Source organism: Staurois parvus, unplaced genomic scaffold (assembly GCF_062004578.1).
Source record: "Staurois parvus isolate SC_StPar_1 unplaced genomic scaffold, SC_StPar_1.0 ptg000783l, whole genome shotgun sequence".
NCBI classification, from domain to species: Eukaryota; Metazoa; Chordata; class Amphibia; order Anura; family Ranidae; genus Staurois; species Staurois parvus.
In genome coordinates, this window is record NW_028318579.1 from 748,988 (window position 1) to 768,913 (window position 19,926).

At 43.2% G+C, this 19,926-nt stretch overlaps 1 protein-coding gene across 1 annotated transcript in view; it reads left to right on the forward strand.

The window, feature by feature from the left end:
* TRAPPC9 (trafficking protein particle complex subunit 9) overlaps positions 1-19,926 on the forward strand; it is an 875,381-nt gene that overhangs the window by 750 nt on the left and 854,705 nt on the right. The window contains exons 2-6 of the mRNA XM_089654645.1: positions 4,462-4,607; positions 8,172-8,300; positions 14,823-14,849; positions 18,415-18,536; positions 19,656-19,781. Coding sequence (XP_089510771.1) covers positions 4,462-4,607; positions 8,172-8,300; positions 14,823-14,849; positions 18,415-18,536; positions 19,656-19,781 — 550 coding nt within the window. The remainder of the gene's footprint in view (positions 1-4,461; positions 4,608-8,171; positions 8,301-14,822; positions 14,850-18,414; positions 18,537-19,655; positions 19,782-19,926) is intronic.

Consider the following 19,926-nt stretch of genomic DNA (forward strand, 5'->3'; position numbering starts at 1 on the left):
TATATATATATATATATATATATATATATATATATACATACATACGGATGTTGGATTCCTATTGCCCGGCACATAGGACATGTAGTTCCAGGTGCTGGGCAGGTAGTTTTTTTTTTTTCTCTTCCTTTAGCCCTGCTGCAGGCAAGCAGAAGGCTAACTTCTCAGGTGGAAGCATTCGGCGGCAGTGCTGCCGCTGATTTGCTTGCACACTGTGCCAGCCTCTCCGCGGGCTCCGCTTGTCCAGTTGCGGACCCGGCTCGCCGTTGGCTACAGGGGAGAGAGAAGACCGGACATGTCCACTCCCCTCCCCTTCTTGTGCTGACCCGGAAGTGAGGTTACGATGTCACTTCCGGGTCCCCGTTGAGAGATTGTAATGCAATCCCTGGGAAAGAATGTAATATGGTGCGATGTGCACCGCATTACATTCAGTGGAGCACAGAGGAGACATGCAAGGTCTTTTAGACCTTGGATGTCTCAAAGAGGACCTGTCACCAAAAATCATCACATAGAGGACTTTGTCCTCTATGTGATGTAAGAAAAAAAAAAAGGTTTTTTTTTTTTTAATTGTAAAAAATGAAAGTTACACCCAAGCGCATACCATCCCCCCCCCCCCAACAAATATCTCCCACCCCACATATACGCACGTTAAACTACATGCTGGGGCTCCTATGCATGAAACCGTCGATTGCGATACATGTCACATATCACTGCGCACGCCAGAATGACAGAAATAATTCTAGCACCAGACCTCCTCTGTAACCAGGGTGGATAAAAATCAATGATTTTTTTAAAAAAAATAAAAAAAATCTGATTTTTTTTTTTTATTTAAATCAGATTTTTTTTTTTTTTATTTAAATCGGATTTTTTTTAAATAAAATGCTTTTTGAGGAAAATATATTACCATCCAAAGGTTATTCCATCATGAAATAAAGATTAGTTTTTTAATTATGTAGAATAAGGCTGTATATGTTTAATTTTTTTGGTAAATAAATTCCATGAATCCATTCACAATGTCATGCTCTTCCAGAGGTTTTTGTAAGATTATTGGGCAGTTTCTCTGCCTACAAGATATTATCACAGATGATCGGTTTACTTTTGCAGTTCCCAAAACTGAATTTGACTCAGCGGAGATCACATGCCTCTTCTTCACAGCAAAAATGTTATAACGTGAACAGAGTTAAGAAAAAGACCTTCATCCTAACTTCTACAAACCTATGAATACAGAATCAACCCCTTCAGGGCTAAGTTTCAAGAAGTTCAGTGAATAGAATAGAAACAATATTTTTCTGATTGTTTGGAGTGGAATAGATCTGCACAAGAAGAAAGTGAAACTAAGTGTGAGGGGGAGGGGCTGACAGTCTAAGTTTCTTCAAATATATATATTTTGTTTAGCCAAATTAGTTACCAAACAGGAATGTTTAAGCAAATCACATCTGCTGGATTGTTATTGTTTCAGTTGAATAAATCTATTTAAATTGTTATTATTAAGGTAATGATTATTTTTCTCCTTCCTAAGTACAACAGAAAAGTTGTCCAAATATGAATGATTAACCTATTAAACTGGGGATAAAAAAACTAATATGAAAAGTTGTTATTCTAAAAATCTTCATCTACTTGTATATTAAAGTTATACCAGCAAGAATTAGTCTTTATGTAGAAAACTAGGATTTACATCAAGCCTTACTGACTAGTGATTTAAATCAAATCCACCCTGACTGTAACACTAAACTGGTGACCTATAAGGAGCTTTAAAAGTGTCGCCTATAGCAAATATAGGGTACTAAAGTTCGTTGCCATTTTGGGAGCGCGCACAAATTTTAGGTTTGACAAGTTGGATATCTATTTACTCGGTGCAACCTCATCTTTTATATTTTTACAAAAAATAGGTTAATTTATTGCTTTTTTGTTCCCTAAAATTAACTTAAAAATTTGGAAGTACCACTATTTTATTCTGTTTGTTATTATCTATTTATTGTTTGGGGGGTTTTGTGTAATCTTCAGGCCTAAAATGATTTTTTAAACGTGTGCAAAAAAATGCAAAAATGGCTCTGGCAGTGAAAGGGATTAAATATAATCCCTGACCCACCCGTTCCTGAGGAGCAGCCAAACGTTGTTCATCACACTGCAAGGTCACCACATGCTAGTCCCCGGGGGCGGTACTGGAGACAGGCAGGGAGGGGAGGAGGAGATAAACAGCGCAATGTTAAAAATATTAAACGTTTAAGTCTCCATAAAGTCTCTTTAGTTTTTAAAAGCCCTCCGACATTCCTAATATCCCCTCCGATTTAAATACGGTTTTGGTTAAAATTTTTATTTTTTTTATCTGGACAAGTCGTTTTTTCAAAAGTGTGTGTGTCTGTCTTTAGTAGTTGTCAATTTTGATTTCTCCCTCTGTCCCTCTAGCTAGACCTTCCCCCATCTTTTGCATGATCCCTCAGTAAGCTGCGCCCATGCCTTACATCACCAAGTGTAATGCAAAGCGTCAGATGCCGTGGTGTAAAGTATGCAGCCACTGGACTCTAGAGCAGTGGAGATGTGTTCTCTGGAGTGACCAATCACGCTTCTCTGTTGGCAATCCGATGGACGTGTCTGGGGTTGGCGGTTGCCAGGAGAACAGTACTTGCCTAACTGCATTGTGCCAAGTATAACGTTTGGTGGAGGGGGGATTATGGTGTGGGGTTGCCGTTCAGGGGTTGTGCTTGGCCCCCTAGCTTCAGTGAAGGGAACTCTTAAGGCGTCAGCATACCAAGACATTTTGGACAATTTTATGCTCCCAACTTTGTGGGAAGAGTTTGGGGATGGCCCCTTCCTGTTCCAACATGACTGCGCACCAGTGCACAAAGCAAGGTCCATAAAGACATGGAGGAGCCAGTTTGGGGTGGAGAAACTTGACTGGCCTGCACAGAGTCTTGACCTCAACCCCATAGAACACCTTTGGGATGAATTAGAGCGGAGACTGCAAGCCAGGCCTCCTCCCCCGACATCAGTGCCTGACCTGACAAATGTGCTTCTGGAAGAATGGTCCAACCTTCCCATAGACACCCTCCTAAACCTTGTGGATGGCCTTCCCAGAAGAGTAGAAGCTGTTATAGCTGCAAAGGGCGGAGCCAACTCAATATTGAACCCTACGGACCAAGACTGGGAGGCCATTAAAATTCATGTGCGTGTAAAGGCCGGCCGATCAATACTTTTGGCAATATAGTGTATATTTGAAAATTAATCAGTCCTGATGTATGGCGGCCTATCTAATTTCTTGAGGCCCTAAAATGCTAGGACAGTACAAATGCCCCCCAAATGACCCTTAAAAAAACATTAAATAGATTTAAAAAAAAAAAAAGTTTAAAGTGCCCCCCGTGCTCACACATAGTGGTAAAAGCATACTTAGGCCATGCCCACATATGTAAATGGTGTTCAAACCACACACGTGAGGTATCGCCACGAACGTCAGAGCAAGAGCAATAATTCTCGCACTAGACCTTCTCTGTAACTTTACACTGCTATCCTGTAGAAAATGTTAAAGCATCACCCATGGAGATTTTTAAGTACCGCAGTTTCACGCCATTTCACGAGCGTACGCAATTTTAAAGCGTGACGTGTTGGGTATCTATTTATTCGACGTAACATCCTCTTTCATATTTTACAAAACAAATTGGGGTATATGTATGTATGTATATGTGTATATATTATTCTGACTCAGATTGTTGTGATAGCGATTTATCCCTTGTGAGACCTCTCTGCCTAGCCTGTATAAGCAGATATAATCACTGTGGACAATCCTTATCAGATAGCTTGAACTCGCCAATACAGTGTTCATCCAGAAGTTGCTTTATTCTGTACATGTGACAACAGGATACAGCAGAATGAATGGTTTCCAGTATTATGCGGTCAAAAGATGATACTTTCTGTAGCGTACTATGCAGAATACATGTGTCCCTGTTACATGTGGTCTGTTAGCTGCCTCCATGACACAGGAAGTGCTGAACTCAAGAAGAAGGGAGGAGCTTCATATACAAAGGAATTGTGTCATAGATCTCAGGGAGGCAACATGAAAAACAAATAAGGCCACTGGATGGCAGCATATTACTAACTATAGAAATGTCCATAGGAAATGGTACAAAAAATAAACTATATGAATTCTCATGAACATTAATATAAATATTAACTGTGTAACAGCATATATATATATATATATATATATATATATATATATATTTTATCAAAGTGTATTTTTTTCCAAAAAATATAAATTCATTTTTAAAAACTGTGCATTTCAGTTTTGAATTTTCGTTTTTGGCACCAGAATTTTCATTTCGGTGCACCACTATCTATCTATCTATCTATTTTTTTTTTTGTGTGTGAACGCTACATTTCCTTTTCTGTGATCATTTAGGTACTGAATATGTTGATTTTAATGTATAGCGATCTATTTGCTTGTCTGATTGATAACTGTTGTCTCTGCAGACATTACAAAAAGCGGTGCCAGGGACGCATGCGGAAGCACGTGGGTGACCTCAGTCTACAGGCTGGGATGCTCCAGGACGCTCTGGTCCATTATCACATGGCTGTTGAGCTGTTACGGGCTGTCAATGACTTCGTGTGGCTGGGAGGTAAGATATTAATAAGAGATTCAGAGGTATAAAATACAGATTATGGGTCTTTATATTACTGTGCACAGCTAGATATTTGCAAAGGATTCAAACAAATCATGCCATATAGGGATTCACATCCAAGTAATAAAAAGCACTCCCGAGTCCTAAAAGAGAATGTTAGGATGAACTGAGATTTTCAACAACTCTAATAATATTTGAGTGGTCGATCGTTCTCTTTCTGAGGGGGGCTGTCTTTGTGTGTGTGCCTTCATTGTACTGCATGGTGAGTCAGGAAGAAGATTGTAGAGGAACCTGTCAGTTCAGCAGCCGAGGACGGAAAGATCATAAGACATTTTTTTGCCCAGTAAAAATTCACTGGGACCACAGCGCTCCACAAAGAAGCCCCCAAAACGTTTAGGCGAAAACCAAATGGTAAAATCAAACGGTTAACGTGTGGTTAATACGGCTTAATAATTTCAAAAAAGGAAATGTGATACCACAAATTAACCACTTGAGATCCAAAAGAATGGGCAGCACAGTGGCTAAGTGGTTAGCACTTCCGCCTGGCAGTACTCAGGTCGTTGGTTCGAATCCCAACCACGGCACCACCTGCCTGGAGTTTACATGTTCTCCCTGTGCCTGCGTGGGTTTCCTCCAGGTACTCCGGTTTCCTTCCACACTCCAAAGACATGCTGGTAGGTTTCCTCCAGGTACTCCGGTTTCCTTCCACACTCCAAAGACATGCTGGTAGGTTAATTGGCTCCTGTCTAAATTGTCCCTAGTATGTGTATGTATGAATGTGAGTTAGGGACCTTAGATTGTACGCCCCTTGAGGGTTAGGGACTGATGTGAATGTACAATATATATGTAAATTGACAGCGCTATAGAAGTACCTGTAATAAATAAATAATACATTTACCTCCTTCTTGTCCAGGCCATTTTTTGCTATTCAGCACTGTGCTACTTTAACTGTTTTTTAAAAAAATTTTATTATACAAAGACCAAAAATTTAGAAAAAAAAAATATTTTTTTCTGCTATAAAATTTACCCAATTAAAAAAATTAACTTTTCTTCACAAATGTATTATACTACATGTCTTTGGTAAAAAAAAAGTTCCCAATAAGTGTGTATGAATTATTTTTTTGTGAAAGTTTTATATCAGCTATAAACTATGGTATATGTGTGTGTGTATGTGTGTGTGTGTATATATATGTATGTATATGTGTGTGTGTGTGTGTGTGTGTGTGTGTGTGTGTGTGTGTGTGTATATATGTGTGTGTGTGTATGTATATATATATATATATATATATATATGGCTGGGAAGGGGTTAACATTTAGGGGCAATCAAAGGGTTAACTTTGTGCCTAGCAAAGTTAAAATGTTACTAAACCCTCAACAGTAAAATCGGTTAGTATATGCAGTAAAGCTCACTGTGGAACCTTTAGGGGCTAACCTTCCACATTGTGTAAAAAGGATCGCAAAATATATACAGCAGCTGGCATTAAAGGTAAACCTCTAGACCTCCAAATAATGCAGTATAATATAAATGCAGCGCTACAAGTAAAAGAAACGATAATACTGAATGGTACAAGGTGAGCGCTAGTACAGCGCTTGTAAAGTGATGTCGTGCTAAATCGTCTCTTAATGACGTATTAAACGAGTAAATCTAAAATCAATATATAAAGTGACTGTAGTGCATCATAAGCAAAAATGCAAATGAAGTCCAGAAAATTAGGTGCTTCTTGCTGGTGATCCTAAATGGTGAGGGCTGGTAATATGAACGCACTCACCAGAAGCGCACAAGATATGCGCATGTGTATAAATATCCAACAGTGGTCATCAAGGTCTGGGCAGGGGCTGCGGGATCATCAGGCACATTCTAGGCACACAGGGTAACACTGCTCCCTCACAGGGCACACTCAGCTCCTAGGGACAGCTCCATGTTGTCATCAGACCACCAAACCAGAAATATCACAGCTCCACATTGGTATCAGACCACCAGATCAGAAGCATCTGAGGTTGGGGGAAATCCCCAAATAGGTACTAATAGTGTAGTATTTCTTTATTAAAGCTTCATCGTAATTGAAAAGCACTCGCATTCGAAGAAAGAACGGGTAAAATGGCCACCGGCCTTCCTGGCGGCCGTGTGCGGCATGACGTCACTCTGGTGGGAGGAGCCTGGAAGAGCCAGATCCTGCTCTGCCACAGTATATCTGCGGTAGGCGTTCGCCGAGTAGTTTTCTTTATAGCCAATATACAAATGGAATCTGTTGAGTGGGTAGCCAGCACGATACAAACAAATGCTGCACTGACAGGCACAGATCCGCTGATCAGGAGGATATACTCCCAGCTAGGATGCACACAAAGGGAGAGGGCAAACAGGCACAAGGGCCACCATAGGGTAGTATTTAAAAACAAACTCTTTATTTAAAAATTATAAGTTGCACTCACAAAAGCAAGTAGGAGACAGACGGCAGTGACCAGATTCGCAGCATCGGGGCTCAGGGTCCGACCGTGAGGGAAGCTGACAGGCGACAGCTGCAGAGAAGGTGTAGGGCGCTGGGTGTCGCTGTATAGAAGTCAGAACTCATCAGTCCAATCAGAATGACTGGGAATGTACTCCTCGGTCTGGTGCAGACGTCACTCAAGGATGCGCAGTCAATGAGGCGTATCAGCTGACGATGATTGGGCAGTGAAAGGAAGCAGCTTTGGGGGGGACTGGGCACACGAAGAGCAGGAGGCTGGCGGGAGCGAGGAACAAGGTAAGTGCTGTACAGTATCACCCTATTCATCAGCAGGGCCACTAACCCCTACAGCAGGGAGGGGGAACTGTGGCAGAGGTAAAGGTGTTTCACCTCTAGAGTCCAGCTTCTTCTTCCTTCTTCTCTTTTTCTTCCTTCGTCGTCTTCTTCTCTTTTTCTTCCTTCGTCGTCTTCTTCTCTTTTTTTCTTCCTTCGTCGTCTTCTTCTTCTCTTTTTTTCTTCCTTCGTCGTCGTCTTCTTCTCTTTTTTTCTTCCTTCGTCGTATTCTTCTTCTCTTTTTTTCTTCCTTCGTCGTCTTCTTCTTCTCTTTTTTTCTTCCTTCGTCGTCTTCTTCTTCTCTTTTTTTCTTCCTTCGTCTTCTTCTTCTCTTTTTTTCTTCCTTCGTCGTCTTCTTCTTCTCTTTTTTTCTTCCTTCGTCGTCTTCTTCTTCTCTTTTTTTTCTTCCTTCGTCGTCTTCTTCTTCTCTTTTTTTCTTCCTTCGTCGTCTTCTTCTTCTTCTCTTTTTTTCTTCCTTCGTCGTCTTCTTCTCTTTTCTTTTGTTTTCACTGGAGTTTTAATTGACATGGGTTTGTCTGCGGAGTTGCATCACGGCAGATGTCTGTTGAAATGAGTCTTGCAGGGTGATTGTCTGCTCTGTAGGCTGCCAATCTGGAAAAGGTAAGTACTTCGCTTGCCGGAGGGAGAGAACTGTGGTGGGCATAACTGTGACGTCCACTATTATCTGTTTATTTACACCACACTCGTGTAGAAGGAAGACATATGTGCTATTGAATTTAGGACCTTTGTTCTATAACATGGAACGTTTCATTAATCTTTGCAGCTGCATTGGAGGGTCTGTGTTCTGCATCGGTCATACACCATTATCCGGGAGGTACCGGAGGCAAGACGGGAACGCGACGTACGCAGAATATTTCCCTCTCCGCAGAGGCCAGTAAGCGGCACAGACCAGGTATGACCAATGAGAGAAGAGGGTGGGATTTGTAGAGTAACGATCTCCCGCCAATAGCTTGTGAGCCACATTCACTAGATGTGGTGGCTGAATTAGTTTTACTTTTTAGGCTTTTTCCCCTCTGTTTTCAACTGGTCACCTGGCCAGTAACACACCTCCTGTGTTAGAACTACTCTGAACGAAGGAGCACAGGGCGCACCTTTGAACTGCAGCATTGCCATTCTGGTGGGAGGGTAGTGTTAGACTAGTGGATTTAGATACACTAGCAAATTGAAGCCAAATTCCAGCTCATACTTACATTTTTTTTTCCTCTCGGGGTAAAGGTTTTATATGAATAAAAGCTGATCATGGTGTAAGCTCCCCTGTCAGTGCTAGATGGTCTGTCTCAACTCTCTAACTGCCAGTTTGTCTGGACAACTTTGTCTGTTAAAGGACATTGAAAAATAACAGACTTCCTGGCTAGATTACACAGTGAAAATGAAGGAAAACTAAAACTAATGCAGCCATCACATCTAAGAATTTATAACCTGCAATACAATTTCTATTTTTGGGTTTAGATAGTCCATAATGATCCTGCCATGAAGGTCTGTATTCGGGCGTTTTTCCTGTTCTAGTTGATTTAATTGAAAGGAAACGAGATCACTGCAGGTGGAAGTGCTCATTACCCTAACGAATACAAAGATACCGCGTCCCTAAATTGATTTGATGGCAGAAGCAAACTTTGGAACGCAGTCCATGGACTGTATAGACACCACACCAAATTATAAAATGTTTATTAATGCACAATTAAATGTAATTAAAACAGTTTGTACTTAAAACATAATAGCATCCTGCACCCTTATGTCGATTTGAGGTGGTGGCCATATAAAAAAAAAAAAAAGTACATAATGTGCAGATAATACAAGAGATATGATAGTCCAGAGGTTGCCACCATCCATTCACATAAGGCTCGATGTATTTCGCTTACTCAGGGGGAAAAGGTGCATAATTTGGACTGCTACAAAAAGGTGTCAGCAGAAGCCAATCCCACATCTGATATGCCAAGAAGGTCTCAAAAGATCCCAACCCCAACCAGGACAAAACAAGGGTTGACTGTACTTCAGGAGTAGAGCTATATTCAGTAATAAACTCTATCCCATTATATAGAGTCCCTTTTATGAGGGGATGCAGTGCCCCAAATTCCACAGTAAATCTTCCAGATAGTTGTCACTCAAAATGCAGTATTTTTTTATTTTATCAATAACAAGCTGGGAGCCAATAGAGACCGGAACTGGTAATCCAGAGATACAAGCCCAGATCAATGCTTCATAGCCTGTATGGCTTGAAGTTTCCCCGGGGGGGTCTCCCAGCTGGTGTGGTGCCTATAAAGTCCATGGACTACGGTCCAGTGTTTGCTTCTATTTCCTGTTATAGGGTGACAACGCTCTGTCACTGTCTCTCAGTTGCTGTCCTGTCATCACCCTGTTGTGGGCTTTTCATGGGGACTAGAAGTAGATATTTCATCACACATTACACAGGCATGTTGCACTGTTGTCTCATCAGTAAACCTGTCCGGAGAAATGTCATGCAGCCATCACTGCAGTGCATGTAGACAGGAAATGGCTATAAAGAAGCTGCATGAGATCAGAGTAACAAAAGATAAAATTGTGAAATTTTTTGTCTTGGGGGGGGGGGGGGGGGGGGAGCTATAGCTCTGAAGAAGTCCTGAGAGTGGGTGGGACGAAATGTGTTAGTGTGGCACGTGCCCCCCCCCCCTCTTCCCCCAGCATCCGCATGCCATCTCCACACATCGTGGTGCATCCTAGGATTCCTACCAGTAGGAGTAGTTGCTACCATTGGCCTGCACTTCAGGATGGGCAGCCACCCACGGAATGATGGCAGGAACTCCTGCAGGATTTAGAGGTCCCACTGATATCTCAGCCTTAGCCCTTACAGGACCCTGGGGTCACACCGAATTGTGAGTACTGGTGACAGGGGTGTATTTAGGTTTCGTGCTGCCCTAGGCAACACAGAAATCGCCCCCACCCCACCATGGAGTTACCCTGACACCAACCAACACCCTCCCTCCTCCATGAAGAGAGCCTGACATTGACCAACAACGACCCAGCCCCCCCCCCCACTGCCCGAGAGAGCCTTCCACTACCACCACCCCCTATACAGTGGCAACCTCCCCCCACCCTGGTGAGAGAGAAGACACTGACCTTCACAGCTCTGGACATCCCCGGGAACAAGATTCAGGCTCTGCATACACCATCAAGCAACCCACAGCTTTTCTCCCACCTCGTCCCCTTGCTGTGTCCCTTCTTCCATCCCTTCTTTACGGGGACGGCACTGCTCCCCCCCCCGCAAAATTCCACTGCCCCCCTGAAAAATGCTGCTCTAGGCAAATGCCTTGTTTGCCTGGCGACCCTGTGTTGCTACCTTAGTCACATCAGCTGCACAGCCAGGACTGGTTGCACACGTTGATGGCGCTGTTTAAGTTCTCCAATACACTTCATTACACTGGCTGGCCACTGTTTACTACAGCATTGGACTCCAAGCTACAGCTTCACTTCAGTTTATGACTGCAGCACCTTGTCTGCCTTTAGCCGATCCATCCTAGCAGGCTGTACATGTGCCACATACATTTCATCTGACTCTGTGTGCTCCCAGCCCTATTCACCACCATCATTGCCTTTCTCCACCAGGCGTTGGCCATATAAGAGCTTATACTATACCACACTGACTGGCCTCTGAGGCTATTGCCCTTTACACTGACTTATGATTACACTGTCACCTCTTCTGGCTATTGGTTATAGGCTTACAGGCTCCCATTGGTTGGTTTACCATACCTGCTGAGCACCCATGTTTACTCATTTTTATGGCTGTTGTCTAATATATCCATACGGTATACTTGTTTTTTCATCCTAGGAGCCCTGGGTGTGTAGTTGGTGCGGGTGTCCATCTAGCGGGTGTTGGGTGTCGGGGGGGGCTGTCATTGGGCTGGTGATTTTCCCCTCAGCTCCTCTCCCTCCTTTTGGGAGGGGGGTGACAGGGTGGGTGGGTGTTCCAACTGGGGGGGAGGGGTGCATTGTGGGTTTTTTGGGGGGGCGTGGTGGGTGGTTGGGAGTGGCTGGTAGTGTGGGGGGTGGTAGGAGTTGGATCATAGGGGTATTACACATCAGGGTAGGTTAGACCCAGTAGATGTTGGATTACATGTCGTATCTTCCATGTCATTTTATGTGATTGATGTACAATAAACTTGACTTGAGGTTAGCCTTTTAGGTGTGCAGCCTATTTTCTCTCCTTTGTTTTTTTTTTTTTTCTAGTTGATTAGGTGGCACCCTTCCAGATACACTGGAGGCACCTCATATGTATATTTTTAGTGATTGTATGTGGACTCCCCAGCTTTCCCGCATCCTTTCCCCCTCTTTTTTTTGGGAAAACAAAAAGGGCCATTGATATGAAATTTATCAAATCTCATTCAGTTTGGGTTTGCATCTAGTTATACCGATCAAGTTCGGAGATGAAACTCTGATGGGCATGATACTGGTCAAATGCTTATTCATGCTCAATATGCTCCCAGTGTGCCACCCTTTTCATTGATGTCAGTGGAAGCAGTTAAGTGGGCCATACATGGATCAAAAGTTGGCCAGTTCAACAATGACTGGTCGAATTTCGATCCATGTATGGACTGGCTGGTTGTATACAAGTCGATCTTTCTCTTGTACAATTCGCCTGTCGAACTGCTGGCAGAACATGATAGCCTTGCAGGAGGTATTCCCACATCAACACTGATTGTGTTAAGGGGGGAATCAAGCAATTTTTCTTTCCTTCCACCACAAATGGATGGAAATAAAATTGCGTAATTGCTGGCCTGCCTTAATTACATAGGATCAGTGGCAGAGGTGAAACAGTAGAGTTTGTTTACTTTTTTTTTTTTTTTTGTGTTTATATTTGTGATTGCTGTGATTGGCCATCACTGCTGTCACAAGGCACAGCCTATCTGATTGGCTCTGTGCATATTGTCTGATCTCCACTGGCTTTGTGCATGCACCAGGTGCAGCAAGAAGAGCACCGTCTATCAATCGCGCTTCAGAAATGAATGTCCTACCTTCCGCCACTTTTTTTTCTGCTACAGTGGTAGTCAGGCTGTTTGTTTTTCTGAAATTTTGAATATTAGTTGCATCTTTTGTTTACCTATTAAGCTTCAAAAACAGGTTGCGCTTAAGTGTGTACAAATGTGTATCAAACAAACAAATAATGAGTGATAAATAAAGTCCAGCACAAAGAAAAAGAAAAAAAAAAAGTCCAAAATATTAATAATGTTCAAATAATCAATAGCGTCCAAAAAGTGATTCACTTGGTGATACATGTTTTTGGACACTATTGATTATTTGAACATTATTAACATTTTGGACTTTTTTTTTTCTTTTTCTTTGTGCTGGACTTTATTTATCACTCATTATTTGTTTGTTTGACACACACTTAAGCGCAACCTGTTTTTGAAGCTTTGTACACCCTATTCTTATAGGTTAGGTTTGCAGCTTATTGGTTTCCATATATTATCCGTGGCGCTGTTTCCATTTACTACATTTGTTTACCTATTACTAGATTCACAAGCAACCATGTAGTGTAAGTGCCTATCCATAGCCAGCCATACACTGAGTGAATTTCAGCCTGTCCCTGAAAAACCAGATGAAATTTGCTCCATGGGTGGTTCTGTCAGGACCTCTTCGCTTGGCATGCTTGAAGATTTAAAGGGGCCGGATAGACAATTGATGGCCGAACAGTGACTGCAGCAAATCAGATGCAGGTTCTGTTTGGGTATTTTGACAGCTGGTGGTACCAGCTATCTGAATGCAATAGCCACAATGGGAGATTTGTCCATCTGTGCTGTATAGCATGGATAGATACATTTTTTTAGATTCCCTTCATTCAACCTGCCAGCTTAAAGTGTTCACCTTTAAAATAAATGGAAAAGTGAACTAACGCTGTACTAATATTTGCCCAGAATTGGTCTTTAAGAGCACATTAGATTTTTGGCAGGATCCGCTATTGTTTTGTTTTGCCCAACACTTTAAAGTATAACTAAAGGCAAAACTTCTTTTTTTTTTTTTTTAGTTTTGGATTAGTTTTAGTGGAGAACCCCTGTCAGTTTTTATTGCTGTCTGTGCCTCCATCAGGGAGATTGATCTTCTCTATTTGTCCTGTTTACCATTATCATTTAAAGTAAAAAATAAAAAAAACCCCAAATATTGGATTGATCCCAAAAAAGTAATAGAGGGGAAATCGTCCAATGGGGGGACGTTAGTTCCGGTGACCTGGGGGTCCCCAAGGAATTCCCTTAACCACCTCCCATCCGGCCGTTGTATATAAACGGCCGGACGGTGGAAGTGCAGGGGCGGGTGTACGTTTATAAACGGCCTCCCCGCACCCTGCTTGTGTGCGCTCCCTGGGAGCTCGCAGCACCGCGATCCGGTGCCCGCTGTGTCCTCCGGACGGGACCTCTGTACGAGGTCCTGATCATGTGATTTACTATTTAGCCAATCAGTGATCACATGCAGAGTAGTAAGCAAGATGTCACTTCTGACATCATTGCTTACTACGTGTGAAATCTGTGAATGATCACAGAGGTCACATGGTACAGGACTATTCACAACAGCCTTGTACCATGTGACAAGCTGTGACCAATCACAGCTCACTCAGTAGTTCTCAATGGCTGCAAGAATGCAGCTAGAGAGAAGGAGAAATGATTGCTTTTACAGCCATTATGGGTATAAAAGCAATCGGTGTAAAAAAAAAAAAAATCTTCATCACACTGTACTGCTAGGGTGACATTATGTAAAAAAAAATAAAAATAAAAATAAAAAAAATATTTAAAAATTATAATTTTTGGTTATAAACTAATTTTGGGTAATTTTTGTTTTTACTAAAAATATAACTGAATAAATGTTGGCCAAGATTTATGATGAAATACTATTTATTTGCAAAATTTTATAAGAAAAACACTTTTTTTTTTTTTTTAAATTTTTGGACTTTTTAATTTACATAGCAAAAAAAATAAAAATCGCAGTGGTGAATAAATACCACCAAAATAAAGCTTTATCTGTCTCAAAAAAATGCTAACAAATTCATATGGGTACAGTGTTGCATGACCGCGCAATTGTCATTCAAAGTGTGATAGCACTGAAAGCTGTAAATTGGCCTGGGCAGGAAGGGGGTAAAAGTGTCCAGACTGGAAGTGGTTAATTTGCAGGGATTTCCTTACACTTCCTGTTTAGCTATGGGACAGTAAGTGAAGGGAAATCTCTGCATTGGGACACAGATCACGAAACATAATAAATCTGACCGGTTATAACCCTCCATTACTCTATCCAAAAATTAAAAAAAAAAAAAAAAGTTTTGCCTATAGTTCTACTTTGACGTGTGATAGCTGACATTTGAATCCTGTGTTATGTAAACCAGTTTATGAAGATCATACAATCCCGCAGAGTCTATACAAAAATCTGACTGCTTTTTCTTTCTTTCTCCATGTGACAGGAGCGCAAGAAGTGCTGATTGACCCTGGTAAGTAGTCGGTTGCATCAGATATATGGATATCTCTAGTATGTTCACATGAGTATTATTATTAGTCACCCTTGTTAGTAACACATTGTAAAACACTAAAAATAAAGGCTCAGTATATGAATCAAATGCTAAAAACAGAAAGCCCAGACCATGTCGCTGGACCATTTCAGCAAAAATCTTCCCATAAGATTATATGTGCATTTAATGTATTTTATGCCTTTTATTTCCCTGTAAAATGCCAAAAAGCCCTTAGGCTGCTGCTGGGTGCCGCCATCTTGGATGTGATGTCAGCAGATCCAGCAGGCTCGGAGCTGTCACTCAAGTCATACTTTATAGCAGCCTTTCCTAACTGGCGTGCTGTCTGGATTTGTCAGGCTATTACAAATACGGGAAACTGTTTTAACAGCGTCATGCATTGCCCTGGTGCTGGTGGGCTAGCTGTCAACACCAGAACAAGTAATGGCACTCTGGAACCAGGATGCACAGCGACATTCCTTGCCATGGTTCTGGCTGGCGGCAGGCCCATTTGCATCATGGTGTCTTGTCTATCCAGGGCTAGCAGCATTCAGGGCTAACCCCCCCCAGCATTCAATAGAGGGAGGAAGTTTGCCTCCCTCCAGACCTTCTCCCATCTACCACCCTCTGCCATGCTGCCACAGCCTTATAGTGTGTGTGTAGGGGGGTCTTTGTGAAGTAGGATTATGAAGCATAGGTGGGAATCTGTGTTTGGGGAGGGACCCTTTGATGTGATGGGGATTGGGGGAACGTCTGATGTGTTGAAGGTGCCCGTGGTTTGATGGGGGCACCTCTTATGTGATGGGGATGAGAGGGACTACTGATGTGATGGAGTGACCTCTGATGGAATGTGGGGACATGTGATGGGGTGGCTACCAATGTGATGGAAGGACCTGATGTGTTTGAAGTACCAATGATGGAATGGGATGGTCCTCTGATGTGAAGGGGGTACCTCTTATGTGATGGGGTGGGGGGGCTCTGATGATATGGAGAGACTTATGATGTGATAGGGGGCTACTAATGTGATGAATGGACCTCTGATGTGTTTGAGGTAGCACAGATAGAATGAGGGATCCTCTGATGTGAAGGTGGTACCTCTTATGTGATGTGGTAGTCGGGGGCTTTGATGATATGGAGGGACCTCTGATGTGATAAGGGACCTGTGATGTAAAGGGGATGGGGGGACCTCTGATGTGATGGAGAAACCTGCGATGTGATGGGGAGTCTGATGTGAATGTAATTTCATCAAGGCTGTTGTGTGCAGTGTCCCAGGCTCAGGTTTACCATTGATAATATGTAACAGTTTTGGGTTGGTACAGCTTGGTGTGGTGGCAGTAAACACACAGAGTCCAGTTGCAAATACCAAGGTGCGTATTGAAGAAACAACCCAAGCATACAAACAACCCAGCGGGTGAGCGCCGCGCTGGGAAAACACTCAGTTCCCTGCTGCCAATCACTTTCCCTGACAAAAGGGGTGCTCTTTCCGTACGCTATTCACTCGCAAAAGCATGCCAAAGCCTGGGGGCAGACGCTTAAAAAGGCTCTGCCGACCCAAGATGGCTGCCAAGGTCAACTGGACACTACATAGCCAACCGGAATGCTGCCTCAAGGGACCAGGAAACCATAGAGGAAACAGATTTCTTCTGATTTCCTCTCTTCAGCACCGCTCCAGTTGAGCACCACCTACAGTGGAGAAAGCAGACTGCACCTGCCTAAACATTCACGTTTTTTTTTGGCTGGGGTGCCTTGAGATTTAGTATATTTTCTAAAGTGTGTTTTGGACTAAAAAAAAAGGTTGAGAAACACTGCTATATAATATTTAAATTCATTTGTCCTCCGACAGTTACTTAAAAGGTTATATAGGGAGGTGGGGGTGAGGAGTAGTAGCTGGATCAGCAGAGACCATACTTAGACCCTACTGGAAGAGGAGAGGGATAGGACATGCAAGGAGTATGCAAAGGGAATTGACTCAATGGCTCATTGCAAGTGAATAAACCACTGCAAGTAAGCATTTAAAATACAAAATTTTAATGTGCTTTTTTTCATGCAATGTTATAAGTTGGTGACAGGGTCTCTTTAACCGCTTTCCTGCCCCCCTATATCGGAAATACTGCTGCAGGGCGGTGTGCGTGTGTGTGTGTGTGCGTGTGTGTGTGTGTGTGTGTGTGTGTGTGTGTGTGTGTGTGTGTGTGTGTGTGTGTGTATGTATATGTGTATGTGTATATAGATAGATAGATTTGCATTTCCGGGTAGGGGACGCGTGCGAGCCGCCATTGGCAGCCTCACCTGTCAGTCACCGGGTCCCGGCCGGTGTTTCCCCGCTGGCACCCAGCGATCGCAGTGTATCACTGACGGGGGAGAAACCTGTATGTAAACAATACAGAGCTCTCCCCTGTCAGCTCCTGCACACTGCTTTGTATGGCTCTGCATAGCATAGTACAATTTTTATATTTCCTTACAGTGTTGCTAGCAGATCCTGAATGGCTGGTGTCATTCCCCCTCTCCCAGCATATTCTGTTCCAGCTTAGGGTTTGGATATAACATTTGTATGGGCTGAAGAGAAACAAAATAGTACCTGCTCCCCCTGCTTCCCCCCCCATATATATATTAACCACTTTCCGACCGCAGATAGCCGAATGATGGCTACACTGTGGCTGGCTAGTTCTGGGATGGCGTCATGTGATCGCTGTGTCCTACGGACAGAAGTGCCACCTACCTGTGCCCAGCAGTGCCACACACCTGTGCCCAACCACATGTGCTCACCTGTGCTACCCATCAGTGCTGCCAGTCAGTGCCACCAGTCAGTGCCCAGCGGTTGTGCCAGTCAGTGCCCAGCGGTTGTGCCAGTCAGTGCCCAGCGGTTGTGCCAGTCAGTGCCCAGCGGTTGTGCCAGTCAGTGCCCAGCAGTTGTGCCAGTCAATGCCTAGCAGTGCCGCCAGTCATTGCCCAGCAGTGATGCCAGGCAGTGCCACCTATCAGTGCCACCTATCCATGCCACCTCATTAGTGCTGCCTATCAGTGCCGCCTATCTGTGCCACTTCATTAGTGCTGCCTATCAGTTTCCATCAGTGTTCATTAGTGCCCATTAGTGCTGCCTCATCAACGCGCATCAGTGAAGGAGAAAAAATTGCCTGTTTGAAAAATGTTATAAATGTTTTTCAATTTTTTTTGCACTTTTTTTGTTTATAGCGCAAAAAGTAAAGTGCCCAGCGGCGATTAAATACCACCAAAAGAAAGCTCTATTTGTGAGAAAACAATGATAAAAAGTTCATATGGGTACAATTTTACATGACCGCGCAATTGTCATTCAAAGTGTGACAGCACTGAAAGCTGACAATTGGCCTGGTAAAGAAGGGGGTAGAAGTGCCCGGTAGGCGAGGGGTTAAACCACTGCTTTATTATCCAACTTTTACCAGTCAGAAAAAAGAAATGAAAAGCACATTATATCCCTTCAGCTTACACCTGTATCCGGGTCTATATACAAATCATCAAGAATAATAGAAATGTCAATCATAATTATTATATTTATACATTTTGGTTCTCTTATCAGGTGCCCTGTCCACCAACGGGATCAATATGGATGCCAGCATGGAGATTGGACGAGCCAAAAACTGTCTGAGCCCCGATGACATTATAGAAAAGTACAAAGAAGCCATCTCTTACTATGGGAAGGTAGGAGAGAAACTGAGCAAAAAATATCCAATCCAAGCTAACAGAAACCCCAAATGCAAGTGAATGCATTGCCTGTGTACGTAGTAATGTCACTGTCCTATCAGATTAGCTTTCTTGTTAATGATCTCCCAGTCTCTAGTGAATGGATAGGCTGCATTCTCAGTGATGTCACCGCTCTCTAGTGAATGGATAGGCTGCATTCTCAGTGATGTCACCGCTCTCTAGTGAATGGATAGGCTGCATTCTCAGTGATGTCACCGCTCTCTAGTGAATGGATAGGCTGCATTCTCAGTGATGTCACCGCTCTCTTGTGAACGGATAGGCTGCATTTCTCAGTGATGTCACCGCTCTCTAGTTATTGGATAGGCTGCATTCTCAGTGATGTCACCGCTCTCTAGTGAATGGTTAGGATGCATTCTCAGTGATGTCACCGCTCTCTAGTGAATGGATCGGCTGCATTCTCAGTGATGTTCACCTCTCTCTAGTGAATGGATAGGCTGCATTCTCAGCGATGTCACCTCTCTCTAGTGAATGGATAGGCTGCATTTCTCAGTGATGTCACCGCTCTCTAGTTATTGGATAGGCTGCATTCTCAGTGATGTCACCGCTCTCTAGTGAATGGATAGGCTGCATTCTCAGTGATGTTCACCTCTCTCTAGTGAATGGATAGGCTGCATTCTCAGTGATGGCACCGCTCTCTAGTGAATGGATAGGCTGCATTCTCAGTGATGTTCACCTCTCTCTAGTGAATGGATAGGCTGCATTCTCAGCGATGTCACCTCTCTCTAGTGAATGGATAGGCTGCATTCTCAGCGGTGTCACCGGTCTCTAGTGAATGGATAGGCTGCATTCTCAGTGATGGCACCGCTCTCTAGTGAATGGATAGGCTGCATTCTCAGCGGTGGCACCGATCTCTAGTGAATGGATAGGCTGCTTTCTCAGTGATGTGACCGCTCTCTAGTGAATGGATAGGCTGCTTTCTCAGTGATGTGACCGCTCTCTAGTGAATGGATAGGCTGCTTTCTCAGTGATGTCACCGCTCTCTAGTGAATGCTGTGTTTTTAGAGACACAGGTTATCTCTGTGGATAGGTCTGTAAACCCTCTTCTATTGTCCTCAGTCTAAGGCAGCAGGAGTCATCGAGCTGGAAGCCTGTGTGAAGGCCGTCCGTGTGTTGGCCATACAGAAGAAAAGCATGGAGGCCTCGGAGTTTCTGCAGAATGTGGTCTACATCAACCTGCGACAGGTTCGTCATAAACTCCCCACAGATAATGAAGAGTGTGATAGATCTATAGGTAAACTGCCCTTGAAGGAAAAAGGGGTGAGCAATAATTTTCCTAAAGGGCCATATTAGAACCTGGTAATATTGTGGAGGGCTGAACCGATAGGCT